Source organism: Benincasa hispida, chromosome 12 (genome assembly GCF_027475165.1).
Source record: "Benincasa hispida cultivar pf3 chromosome 12, pf3_genome.v1.1, whole genome shotgun sequence".
NCBI classification, from domain to species: domain Eukaryota; kingdom Viridiplantae; phylum Streptophyta; class Magnoliopsida; order Cucurbitales; family Cucurbitaceae; genus Benincasa; species Benincasa hispida.
In genome coordinates this window covers 18368059-18382822 of record NC_143489.1, presented here as the reverse complement: position 1 = coordinate 18382822, position 14764 = coordinate 18368059, and the positions used below count along the sequence as shown (strand labels likewise).

Genomic DNA, 14764 nt, shown 5'->3' with positions numbered 1-14764 from the left:
TTTCAAACTTACCTTTAACTTCAAATAACAATTTCAAAAACTATAACATTACATTTATGACAATAGAATGGAATTCTAATTGTATATATATAAACATTATGGTTATAAATTACAAAAAATATTTTTCCATTAATAGTTTTAATATTTGATTCTACATATATTCTCTATTAAATCCATTCCCATGTGAAAATTTAGGTATATATATTTCAAAGAAGAAAGGCTACAAAAAAAAAAAAAAAACAAAAAAAAACAAAACCCATCAATTAGGAGTTGGTAGCATTTGATTGATTAAGAGGTGAGACATAGACATGGGAGACCAATGGCCCTATCCACATTCTCATTACTCACTTGGTGGGGAAATTCATTGTGGTATTTTTGGAGAATATGCCCATCCTGATGATCCTATTTTACAGTCTCAGGTTCAATTTTTCTTCAATAATATTTCTAGTTTTGCTCTATAACTAAAAAAAAAAAAAAAACAGTTTTTAACGACAAAATTACAGCGACGAAAATACTTTAGTCGTAAGTTTTGTGATGAAATAAAAATTTGTTGCAATTGGTGTGATGAAAATTCGATTCATTGCAAACTTTGCAACGAAATTGTGATGAAAAGGAAATTTGTTGCAATCCTATCTTTTTTTTTTCCTTCAAAATATAATATGTGAAGAAAAAAAAAGTTTTTTAATTGTATCAATTCACATGAGACTTAAAATGTAGTCAACTAAATTTGTTTGGATTTGATTGAGATAAAGTTGCCTATTCGTGTTTGGAAGTGATTTAAAAATGATCTACTTCACTTTATTTTAAAATTGTAATGTTTGGTAATGATGAAAATGTCAGGTCGAAAAAATCCAAAATCATTGTAATTTGTGATTTTTAAGTGATTAGGGGTGGTTTTCTTTTATAGTGGACTATTATTTCATAATTAAAAAATCACTTTATATTTAGAAAAAAAGATGTATTTTTCTTTTCAAATTTTTTGTCCATTTTTAATCTTTATTTCTCTCTTTTGGATTTCTTTTATCTCTATCTCTAATTTTTTTCTCTTGAAATTCTTTTATCCTTACACTTGAGCTTTTTGAAAGTTATTCTCCATAAATTTTTGTCATTCTCCCCAAATTTTTAATATATATGTAGTTTTATTTTGCTATCTTTTAATTTATACTATTCATATTAAATTTCACTCTCTAACATTCTTTTATCTTTAAAATTTTCTCTAACTCTCTAGTTTTCTCTCTCATAATCTTTTGCTTTTCTCCCTATAAGTTTTCTCAACCTCTAATTTTCTTCCATCTCAAAGGAATTTTTTTTATAATTATTATTAATTTGATGATTTTAAAACTACCTAAACGAATATTAATCATTAAAAAAATACTTTGAATTAAATTTAAACCATTTGTACAAATATGAAAAGAAATATGAACATGATTTATCAAACATTAGAAGTCAATCCCAAACATGATTTACCATTCATTGAAAATCACTTTTAGCTTTGATAGTACAAAACTAATTTTAAAATTGTGAAACCAAACATTAAAATACTTGTATGAAAATCTCTTTTAAAGAATCAATTTGTTCATATATCAATTATTTTCTCTCAAAAAATTATCAATTATTTTAAAAAGTAATTATTTAAATGGATTATTTTCAAATATAGGATAATGAATTAAAATATTTACAAATATAACAAAATTTTAATGTGACCGCGATAGACTATTATTTGTATCTATCTATATCACGAAAGACACAAATAGTAGACTATAACATTTATATTTATTTTCAATAATTTTGTTATTTAAAATAATTTTATATAAATTGTGTTCTATGACAACTTAGTATTGATTTTGTAGCATTTTGTTGTAAGTTTATTTTTTTCCAAATGTTTGTAGGAATACAATCACAACTCACAATCCCATGGATATGGACATAGTGGCAGTAGTTCTCAATTCTATGAGTTTTTTGGAATAAATAATTCACAATACTTCTTACCTACGGAGTTTCAAGGCTTATCAATCAGCAAATCAAATGCAACTGAAATCCGTAAGTAAATCACACAAAACTAAAATTATATGTATTTTTAAAACAATAATATTTATTTTGTTGTTTATTTATTTATTCATATAAGGGCCAAGAGGTTATTGGACTTAGTTCTTACTTTTATTATTTATTTTGAATTCAAATTTGGTAATGATACTATTTTTTCTTATAAAATTTTAATATTCGCCTCATGTTACCTAATTTAGGACAATTTTCTTCAAAAAAAAAAACGTTTTAATAATGTATTTTAAAACCAATAAGGAAAGAGTGGTAATTAATGACTAAACATTTGATAATAAATAAAATACAATTAATTAAGTTATTGTCAAGCTTTATGATATAAATTTTGTATAATTATTGTTCAGCCATATTATATTTCATAATAATTTTAAATTATGAGGTTACGTTGTTTCCTACTTTCAACTATTCAATTTTATTTTTTATATTTTTAGTAAATATTACATTTGGTCTTTTAAAGATAAATTTTATCCAAATTGACTAAATAATAATAATAATTTTCATCCTAGAAAATATAATGTGTTAATATATTTTTAAAATTTATAAAAATCAATAATACATAAATAGTAGAGACTAAATTTTAGATTAGATTAAAACTAGATATTAAAAAATATATAAACTATAATTAAACAAACTTAAATAACAAAGGAAATTAGTCCAGAAAACAACTCTATCAAAAAACACATCCGCTACAAGAAAATAACACGAAATGATATTCAACGCCTTAACTATAAAATTAGTTTTATTTTTGTCTTTTATAATATTCTTTGAGACATTAATAACCAAACAATATTATATAAATTATTTTTGCAAAGATTTATTTATTTATATTATTAATATTTTTGGTAATCTGCAGAGGATTTTCATAATCAAGGAGGAGACTCTTCAGAGGTATCCAGGCATTTTATTTTAATTTAATTAATTTATTATTATTATTATTTGTTTTCTGTAGCCAACTTTTGCTAATAGCCTAATACCATACAAAACATTTTGCTTCATCCCGTCGTTTTAAGTAAATCATGAATTTATAAATAACGTTTGATAATCATTTTATTTTTTATTTTTAAAAAACGTATTTATTTTTTCAAAATTTCTTATTTATAGTTTACATATATTTTATATGTGAGCATTTAATTCCTTAACCAATTTACCAAAAGAAAAGTTTAATTTTCACATTTTTACTTTTGTTTTGATGTAAACAAACCGCATAAAAATCATTAGATGGGATTGATGTATATTTTAAAAACTAAATGGTTATCAAACGGAACCTCGAGTAATAAGACTTATTATTATTATGTTAAAATAGTATTTTGGTCCTAGTACTTTAAACTTTATTCAATTTTGGGTCATGCATCAAATGTTCAATTTTGATCTATGCACTTTCAACAAATCTAAGTTGAGTCCCTACTAATTTATTGTTGATTTTTTTTTAAAAAAATGTCACTACATTTTTGTCCTAAATTTTAAAAATATATTTACATACTTATATTTCCTTTCTATGAAAATAATAATAATTATTATTATTATTAATTTTTTATTTTATTTTATATATTTATATTTCCTTGCCATGAAAATAATAATAATAATCATTGTTATTAATTTTTTTATTTTATTTTGTACTTCTGGAGGTTGAATAATAATATTTTGGGTTTTATGAAATGTGTTAGCAACAAGAAAACTTGGAAGAATCGAGTGAAAGTGTAGGCAAAGAATTGGACATTCTGTCGAAATTGCCCTTTAGCAAATACAAATCAAGCGGTTCATCAAAGTGGTGGGGCAAATCCACTAAAAATAACAAGTACCATTTCGTCATTTCGCTCTCTCTTTCTCTTTCATTTATTAATTCTACATTTTTGTTTATTTTAAATCATATTTACGCTAAGAACATATTTGATAGTGTTTTTAAAATTGTTAAAAATCATTTTTATTCCTTTCACATTTAATTTTTAATTAATTATATCATAAAATTCATTTTTAAATTTGAAAAAAAAATGGTTTTAAACGTATCCGAAGCTTGTGACTGTTTTTGAAGCATTTTTAGTTCAATATATATATATATATATATAGAATAACCAATGAAATTGGAAGGTTCAAAATCACTTGGCCTTTAAGCGTTTGACTAAAAAGCACTTTTAGAATATTTTTTTGGTAAAACTTTTTAGGTTTAAAAAGGTATAATTGTAAAATTTACTAAAATTATGGTTTAGCCAATAATTTAGTATATTAGATTTTTTTTTAAGAGTAGATTACACTTCTGAACTTTAGTGTTAATTTAACTATTCTTTTTTTTGTCTTTGTCTTGCATAGGTGTGAGATATGCAAATCGAAATATCGTACGAATGAGATTGTGACTAATCTGCCATGTGGTCATAAATTTCATGAATATTGTCTCTACGCTTGGTTTAAAGATAATAAAGTAATTTCTTCTATTATTCTCATTGCTCTTTTTGTTATTCAACAAAATTTTTGGACTCGATCCTCTAATCTATTAGTCGAAGCATACAACTTAATTAGTTGAATTATATTCAACTTGAATTTCTCATATCTTTTAAAACTTTTTAAGATCAAATAAATTTTAGATTTTCATAATTATGAACACATATAATTGCCTTCTTAAACATTAAATATCTTTACTAAGATTGATTGACCATTTTTTTTATCGATATTTTTAAACAAAGTACTTTTTTTAAAAAAGAAAATTATATCCAATTCAATTGGTAAGTATTATCTTTTAATTTCTTTTCAGAAGAACAAAATTTTATTACATGGAAAGTAAATAAAATTACTATTGCTATCAATATTGTTATGGCCTTAATATTTTTTTCTTTTCAAATATAAATCAGAATTGCAGTATCTGTAATGAAGAGGTGGTTATATCTTGAAGAATCGAGGCTTATATGGAGAATGGATAATAGAAGCAAATACCCAAATAAAATCGATACTACAAATTTTATGTCAATTGAGCTATATACTCGTGTTGGCAAAAAGTTTTTGGGACTGATGTTATAGAATTTGGATAGGTTTCTATTTTATTAGTTAAAATATCTATTTATTCAGTTAAAACATAGCATTATTCTTAATTCTACAGTATATGTGGTGATAATCATTTGAAATCTTTTGATTGTAGTTATATTATCTTTAATCTGTTATGTTATGTTAAAGTTGGAGAATCAACCTAGTATTTTTAACATTAAATTAAATTTATTTTGACAGCACATCATCATAATTTTTCTTTACTTTATTTTTTTAGGAAAAAAAAAAAACTTAAAAGCCTAAGTTGTTTTTTGGAATATTGAAGCATGAATTCAAACTCTTAGATAAGGGATATGAAATTGGAAAAGGAAAAAAAACAATTTCCATGTAGCTAAGAGCAGCAATCTTTCATTCTTTCTACTCTTATATCGGGGTGGTTTTCATTGTCTGTGTCTCATTGTTTTTTTCGTGGTTTGTATATTTTGTCTTGAAAAATAATATTTCAACGAGAAAATGTGATCGAAGAATTGACCTTTGAAATGATGACATCAAACCATGTTTGGATTGAAAAAAATTAAGAAAAAAAGAAAAATTATTTTAAATGACAAAATTACTAAAAATATTTATAAATAATAGTAAAAATATCACATTATACCTATGATAGACCACGATAGATCACAATAAACTACTATCTATCCCTATCATGAAACGGATAGATCTAGATAGTAATCTATCACAATCTATCACAAATAAACAATGAAATTTTGCTATACTTATAAATATTTTGGTTCATTTTTCTATACTTAGAAACAGCGAAACAAAAAATTGTTACTCAAATGTGGTGTTATTATATATGATTTTATACTTGAAATTAAAAAAGTTATATTGATCTCCTTTTTAGTAAAGAGTTATTGGGTAAAATTCTTTAGGTGATCATGTATGTATTTTTTATATAGATTTTAGTGTGTATAAGGGAGCATGAGTTAGAGTTATGTTGGTCAAGAAAATTGTAGTTTAGTTTTGTCAATGTATCTAAAGTTAGGGGTTCATAATTATGAATCATCCCTAGTACAATTTTTCTAAGAAATTATTTATGCTACAAATTTTATGTGTATGTATATAACTGATATTGCACATTGTTTAGATGTGAAATTTTGAATTTGTTTATGGATTATGATACAAATTAATTAGATTGATATGAAATTTTATTTTAAATTGGTTGATACAAATTACCGCAACCTTTGAAAAATTGGTGCACAACATTGGAATATGGCGACTCAGAGATCTCAAGTGACTTCTCGTAAAAAGTCTGTTAGGTTATCTTTCAAAAAAATTTATTGTACAATGATGTTGTCATTTTCTTCAAGATCGTGAGTGTAGAAAAGCTTCGGTGAAATATGTTTTGTTTTATCTCCTTTAATATATTCTCATTTGATTTGGGATATACATGTTGTGTTATCTTCATATAATATCGTTGAAAGATTTTTACGAAAAGACAAACTACATGTTCCATGAACGTGCTGAGTCATTGATCTTAACCATACACATTCTCGACTAGCCTCGTGAATTGCAAGAATTTCAGTGTGCTTTGAGGAAATGGTTTTTATGGTCTGTTTCACCAATTACAATGATATAGCAGTTCCTGCACATGTGAATAGATAACCTGTTTGAGATCTAGCTTTGTGTAGATTAGATAAATATCTAGAATCTGCATAATCAACTAGATCAAAATTTAATTTGTTTAAATAAAACAAACCCATATCAATCATTCTTCAGAGATAACGGAGTATATGCTTAACTCCATTCCAATATCTTTTTGTTGGAAAAGAACTATATCTAGCTAATAAATTTACTGAAAATGTAATATCTAGTATTGTATTATTAGCAAGATACATAAGTGCACCAATTGCACTAAGATATGATACTTCAAAACCAAGTAGTTCTTAATTATCATCTCGAGGTCAAAATATATCTTTCATCACATCTAATGAACGAAATTCCATTGGAATGTTCAATGGATGTTCTTTTTCCATATAAAATCTTTTCAAAGCTTTTCTTATATAAATTGACTGATGAACAAATATCTCATATGCTAAATACTCATTTTGCAAACCAAGGCAAAGTTTTGTTTTTCCAAGATCTTAAGATATTTTATTTCCTTTAAAAGTTCTCCAAGAGTCCCAATTATATTTAGGTCATCAACATATATAGTTATAATAGCAAATCGTGACTATGATTTCTTTATAAAAACACACATATATATTGGATTGTTTTGATATCCTTCTTTCAACAAATACCCACTCAAGCTATTTCACCACATTCATTCTGATTGTTTCAATTCATCTAATCTAAGAAGCACAGACACAGATACAGATACATGATACGGATACAATACGATACAACGATACGTTAATTTCTAAAAAACACGGATACGGATACAACGATACGACTAAGATACGGATATTATATATATATATATATATATATATATATATATATATATATATATATATATATATATAATGTCTAATTAATTGCTATAATACGTATTTTAAGTTAGATTATAATAGATTCAAGAAGAGAGTGAAACTTGAAAAAAAATCCAGTAACGTCGAGTGATTGTTGAGTGACTAGAGTAGATGATAGGAAGATTGAGATTATTGAAGTTGAGGATGGAGGAGGTGTGAATCATGATTTAAATAGTGAGAGAGAAGGGAACAATGAAGATTTAATTACGTTTCGTTTTTTTTTTTTTAATTTTTTATGTTTTATCATTTTTAATTTATTTTGTTTTGGATTGCTCAATCTAAGTGGACTTTTATATTTGGAAGTAATTTTAAAATGGTTGAAATAGCTTTTATCATTTTCAAAATCACCGTGAAACATATTTAATTCTTCAAAACTAATTTTGATGATATGAAAATTGCATTTAAAAGTGTAAAATTGAAAATTAAATTAATTTTGAGTAATTAAAATTGTGTTTTCGAGTGATTTTAAAAATGAAAAAAGTGATTTTTGATGATTTTAAAATCTCTCCTAAACATGTACTAAAATAAAATGGATTGTAGGTTGGGCTTTTTAAATGGTTGGGTTTAAATTTGAGACAAAAAATTGACCCACGTATCCCCTTCACGTATCTGGAAGTAGATATGCATATCTGAAAAATTAAAAATAAAAAAAAATCAAATACTTCAAATCACGTATCTGTCACGTATCTGGACGTATTCGTATCGTATCCATATTTGATACCGATTCTCTACACAATTAGAAGTATCTGTGCTTCCTAGCATATAATGATCTTTGTAACTTTATTGAATATAATTCCCAAGAATTTGATTTATATGTTTTAGGTACTTTAAATCCTTTTGGGATTCTCATATACATATCATATTGGGATTGATGTTCTAATTCTCCTAATAGTAGGGGTGGTCATTCAAACCGCAAAAATCGAGCTGTTTTTAAAAACCGAACCGAACCGAATCGAAAACTCAGTGAAACCAAAAAATGTAGTTCGATCCGGTTTGAAGAAATTTTGAAACCGAATTAATTCGGTTCGGTTCGGTTTCACTTTTGAAAACCGAATTTAAAACCGAACTGAATCATTTTTAACTAATATATATATATATATATATATATTTTAAAAAAAGAGTAAAACCGAATTTAAAATCAAACCGAACCGAACCATTTTTAATTTAAAAAAAATATAACATGGATTTTTAAAAAATGCCAAAACCGAATTTGAAACCGAACAAAACCGTTTTTAACTAATATATATATTTATTTATATATATATTTCAAAAAAAAAGATTAAAACCGAACCGCTTTCAATTTAAAGAACAAAATTGAATTTAAAATCAAACCGAACCGAACTGTTTTTAATTTAAAAAATATATATAACATGAATTTTTTAAAGATGCCAAAACCGAATCGTTTCCACCCCTACCTAATAGTCTCGTAGTTTGTAAACACTCTGTAACCATATTGTTATTAATAAAATAAATGTTATTTTGTAAGCATTTACTCAATCTAATAAACTAAGACCCGTGGTTATTTCATGTAACTTAAGTATTTATGTGGAGACATACAAGTGGATCATGCCTTAAGTAATAACCTAAATGGTTTGTAGTATGAGGATCAAGGAGGGATACCTTATCCTGGAGACATTATGGATATGACCCGCTTTGTAGAAGTTACAAGTGTTGTAAAGTGCTACAAATGGTATGATCCTGACTATTCATGTGGAGAAATGCGATCGGGGGTATCCTATACAAAGAGTTTGTATAAGACTGGACCACGAGATGATTAGTCTCTTTATATAACGTCGTGGATAATTGAGACTTACATTTCACTAGGATGACAATAGGTGACATGACTTTAATCCTGAGTGAGTTGGGAATTCCTACTCTTGAGAGCGGTCCTTTGATTTGTATGAGTAAGAGTGACAAGATCGCTAACTCAACAAGCCTACCATTTTGGGGATTCGTCTGATTGGGGAGCTGGGAACTTAACTACACAATAAGGAATTCACTCATTCCCCGAAGCAGGGGTAAATAGATAAATTGCTCCCTTAAGAGCTGATTCCGGGTCTTGAACATAGTGGCTACACCCTCTCTTGGGAAGAGAGGACTTAGTCATAGTAGGACTATGACTTATTGTTCATTAGAGGAATCAGTAGTACTTAAGGAGTTAGATGTAACTATAGGGGAAAAACAATACATTGGCACAACTATACTTACGAGCGATTTGTGAAGGGTCACTGTTGACTTGTTATATCCAATGGACACAGAAATATATCTGTAGTGCGAAGAGTGCAACTGTTGGTCTTTGGTGGAGTGACCAACAGTTAACGAATGGTAGATCTCATGATTAAAAAGTTTAGTCAATTATTCACATACCGTTGGAGCTTTAAGCTACAAGTCCATAAGGTCCCCTTGGTAACTCAATGGATTCAAGTTAAGAAATAGATTGTGGGTTAGTTTGAAGTATTCAAATTAACAAGAGAAAATTTAATTATATGTGATATAATTAAATTAATTCAATTATATGTGATATAATTGATTTGATTAGATACATTAATTGAATGAATTAATATAAATATGATTTATATTAAATACCATAACATAGAAAAAAAACTATAGTTTATATGTTTCATATGATGAAATATTAAAACTATAGGTTATAAATATAATATGATAAGTTGGTTATCATATTTATTTATAATATATTAATTATATGATAATTATTTAATCTTTTTCTTTAATAACCAACTTGAGTGGGAGATTATACACGGTTATGCTAACTGTGAGATAAAAGGAAAGTGGTTTTCCAAAATCAGTTGATGATTCATTTCGGATTGATCTCATAGAAGAGCTATCGAGTAAAAGCATTTTACTAAACGATAGCATAGAGAGACTACACGATCGAGTATCGAGTTTACTATATGATAGTTACTCGCTTACTCGTTGCTACATGATCGAGTAGCAAATTCTATAGAAAAGTCTATACATAGGGTTCTTTTTACTAAACGATCGAGTATCTAGTCTATACGATAGACTTCATCCATCTCCCACTTACTGAATTGTCTACTTCCTTCATTCCTCTATCCAAAATCACATAAAGCCCACAACTCCTGGATTCTCACATTGAGAATACCAAGGTAACTCTTGTGGTAGTGTTCTAGTTCTGTTTAAGGTTCGAGGATCGAGTTGGACTCGATAGTGATCGAGGATTCTTCAGTTCGGGCTGTTGGCTGGTTTGATCGGTGCATTCGAGTACTTCTTTGGATGTATTGGAGATTGATCGAGGGATACTTGAAGAAAGAGTTCTTCTAATGTTTGCATACTCTATCCCTTGTTCATTCTTTTAAGAAGCATGCTTGTAATTTACTATTTATGCATACTCATTTCCATTTAGACTGTAATTGTTTCTATTCATTCTCAATGGGATTTGAAACGATCCACTTCCGCTCACTGGATCTCTATGTTTAGATTTCCTACAATTGGTATCAGAGCCAGGTTGTTATGATATTCCAAATTCCATTGTTGTAGTGAACTTTATTTTATAGTCGTGGTGGGTTTTAAGTTTGTTCTACAATGCATTTAAGTGTTAAGTATGTTTGTGGATGGATTGTGATGGAACACGAGATATACGCAGCGGAAAAAGAACCTAATTACACTCTAATTGCTATTAATTAAAAGGAAATTAGCATGCAATTTGAAGAAAAAAACAGTAAATTAAAATTACCTTTGAAGCTCCCGAAAACCGCTTTTCCTCGCTGAATCTCGACCCGAACTCTTCCGGACCACCGCTAGAGTTGACCTATTATCCTCTGGACTCAGAACCGGGTTGTGGGACCCGATGGATGAAGAAAACCGAGAGAGAGAAAGAGATGGAGATTTTTTGGGTTGGGTTTTTAATTTTTCAGCCTAATTTTGAAAACTAACTTTTTGCAAAAAATAGCAAAAGTCTTTTAATCCAAATTTAAGAGCCTATTTTATAGAAAAAAAACCATGCAACGTTTGTATGAAACAAATCCATAAAAACCCAACACCTAGAATCCACTATCTAAGTGGGTTTAATGTCTCCACTATAAGCCAACACCTAACCCACTATTTTGTTAGTAGAATTATCCAACAAAAGTTTGGATTTTCCCACTAGCTCTAGTCAAAGGGCAAAATAGTCATTTTGTCAAAGTCAAAATTTGACCAAAAAGTCAACATTTGACTTTTTATGATTTTTCCCGTGTTGACTAATTTTGACCTCCCGAGCATAAATCCGCATTCATTTTCTCGAAATTTAAATCACATTTGAATATAAGGTCGGTCAAAATTTGACTTTTCAAAGTCAAAAGTCAACTCTTTGACTTTTTCCATCTTTGACCATTCCCATTATTTCCGAGCTTCCGAATATAAACGTATTCATATTCTTGATATTTAAATCACATTTTAATATTAAAGCTGTATCTCTAAACTGAAAACCCGACCACTATATCACATATACTTGTCGGTTTCTCTTTCTTCACCTAGTTCGAACAATTCGAATCATTCTATCATACTGTTCTAAGTTTATTCCATATGAGCTAGTAGGGGAACCTAATAGACCTACAGATCATGGGCTCCAACAATCTGAGATTAACCAGCTAAACTCTTTAGACGGAGCTAATCAACATTCGTTAACTAACGGGTCATTCCACTATAGTCCCGTAGTTGTACTCCCCTTACTATAGATATATTTTTGTCCATTTGATATAACCATGATTAATAAGCTAATCCTTCACAGGTTGTTCGTAATCTCGGCTGGGTCATAAAACCCGTTTTACCCCCAAAACTACATCTTGTTCCTTAAGTTCCACTGATCCTTTAATGAACAATTGGTTTAAGGTCCAACCTATAAACCGAACCCCTCTCGGGCCAAGGAGAGGGTGGGGCTCCTTGTTCAAGACCTAGATTCAGTACTAAAGGGAACAACCTATCTACTATTCTTATAATGGGTAGGAGTGAATTCCATCTTGCTCCCTATGTTCCTAGCTATTCACCTGATCTTACCCCTGAAATGGGAGGATTATTAGGCCAGCGATGATGAGCTGCCCTCACCTATGCAGATCTAAAGATAATTCCAAGTGAACAAGAGTTCATAGTTAGCTTAGGATTAAGATTAAGTTACTTAGGTCATCAATTAACGAAATAATCAGTTTTATATATAAAACAGCATTTAGAACGTAAAAAGTGACTATTTCATGGTTCAGTCTTATGCAAACTCATTGCATAGGATGCCCCCACTCACATATCTCTATATGAACGATTCAAGATCACATCGTTTGTACTAACTACAAAGTGGGCCGGATCCATAGTGTCCTCAGAACAAGGCGTCTAACCTTATTCGTATACTATAGACCATTTTAGCTATATATTTGAACTTGATCCACATTTATGTCACTACATAAAGTTCAAACTACATTAAATAGCCTCAGAACCTTAGTTTATTGGATTCAAGATTGCAATTTCAATAACAATTTTATCGAAAAACAAAATAGAATATGTTTATTAATTTACAAACTACGAGTTTTAGGACACAAAATCCAACAAACTCCCACTTGGACTAAAATTCCTAATAGAGTATCACAATGTTGAATTTAAGTGAGAAACATATGAGTACACTAAACATATGAATACAATAAACTAGGGCATATACCCAAAAGTTCTCCCACTTGTCCTAGTTTACAAACTTCGTAGACCTAGACTCTGTAGGTGACCTTCAAACACTTTAGCCGTGAGGGCCTTTGTAAAAGGATTAGCAATGTTTTGCTCAGAAGATATTTGGGTCACTACAACGTCTTCATGATGTACAATCTCTCGGATCAGATGGTATTTGCGCTTAATATGCTTGTCGCACTTGTGGCTTCTTGGTTCTCTTGAATTTGCAACTGCACCACTATTATCACAATATAGGGTGATAGACAAATGCATATTTGGAACGACTTCCAAATCTGTCAAGAATTTTCTCAACCATACTGCTTCTTTTGTTTCTTCACAAGCAGCTACGTATTCAGCTTCCATTATGGAGTCCGAAATATAGTTTTGCTTCACACTTCTTTACATTACTGCTCCTCCATTCAGAATTAACACTGATCCTGATGTAGATTTTCTTGCATCTTTATCGATTTGAAAATCAGAGTTAGTGTATCCAGTAAGGATCAAATCCTTAGTACCATATACGAGCATGTAGTTCCTCGTTCTTCTAAGATACTTAAGGATATTTTGAACGGCAGTCCAATGATTATATCCAGGATTGGACTGATACCTACTGACTATCCCTACTGCGTAGCATATGTCAGGTCTAGTACATAACATTGCATACATCAGGCTCCCTATTGCGGAAGCATAGGGAATGCATCTCATATCCTTAATCTCTTGAGGTGTCTTAGGACATTGATCCTTTGACAAATGAATTCCATATCTGTAAGGTAACAGACCTTTTTTGGAATTCTGCATCTTATACCTAGACAACATTTTGTCTATATAAGTTGCTTGAGACATGGCTAGTGTTCTGTTCTTGCGGTTCCGAATAATCTGAATCCCTAGAACATACTGCGCATTTCCTAAATCTTTCATTTGAAACTGCATTGCTAGCCATTTCTTGATGTCAGTTAGGTAACCTACTTCATTCCCAATGAGTAGAATATTGTCAACATATAAAACTAAGAACGCTATAGTAGAATTGGCGATCTTCTTGTAAACACAAGGCTCGTCAACATTTTGTTCAAAGCCATAAGATTTGATCGCAGTATCAAATCTTATATTCCAAGATCTAGAAGCTTGTTTCAACCCATAAATGGATTTTTGAAGCTTACAAACCTTTTGTTCTTGACCCTGTGCAATAAACCCCTCTGGTTGAGCCCTATAGATACTCTCCTCAAGATCACTATTTAAAAAGGCTGTCTTGACATCCTTCTGCTAAATTTCATAGTCATAAAAGGTGGCAATGGATAAGAGTATTCTAATCGACTTAAACATGGTAACGGGAGAGAAAGTTTCTTCATAGTCCACTCCCTCTCTCTGGGTATAACCCTTTGCCACAAGTCGAGCCTTAAAAGTCTGTACTTTACCGGCTTGGTCTCGTTTTCTCTTGTAGATCCACTTACAACCAATTGGTTTTACATCATTTGGTTGATCTACAAGTTCCCAGACAGAATTGAAGTACATAGACTCCATTTCGAGGCCCATGGCTTTGACCCATT

The 14764-nt window shown here is 29.3% G+C and overlaps 1 protein-coding gene across 1 annotated transcript; it reads left to right on the top strand.

Moving 5' to 3' along the window:
* Window positions 1-219: 219 nt before the first annotated feature.
* On the top strand, window positions 220-5113 carry LOC150031830 (uncharacterized). The gene is made up of 6 exons (XM_090307708.1): window positions 220-419; window positions 1890-2040; window positions 2912-2946; window positions 3723-3853; window positions 4363-4471; window positions 4899-5113. Exons 1-6 carry the CDS (start codon window positions 309-311, stop codon window positions 4935-4937), a joined length of 576 nt encoding a protein of 191 aa, XP_090163834.1. The 5' UTR covers window positions 220-308; the 3' UTR covers window positions 4938-5113.
* Window positions 5114-14764: the final 9651 nt, after the last annotated feature.

What these genes read in the sequence shown, in the direction of transcription:
- LOC150031830 (XM_090307708.1), top strand. Translation starts at nt 309, where the DNA reads ATGGGAGACCAATGGCCCTATCCACATTCTCATTACTCACTTGGTGGG. An exon ending in ATCAAATGCAACTGAAATCC is followed by an intron (nt 2,041 to 2,911) that starts GTAAGTAAATCA and finishes GGTAATCTGCAG; the next exon opens with AGGATTTTCATAATCAAGGA. An exon ending in AAGGAGGAGACTCTTCAGAG is followed by an intron (nt 2,947 to 3,722) that starts GTATCCAGGCAT and finishes GAAATGTGTTAG; the next exon opens with CAACAAGAAAACTTGGAAGA.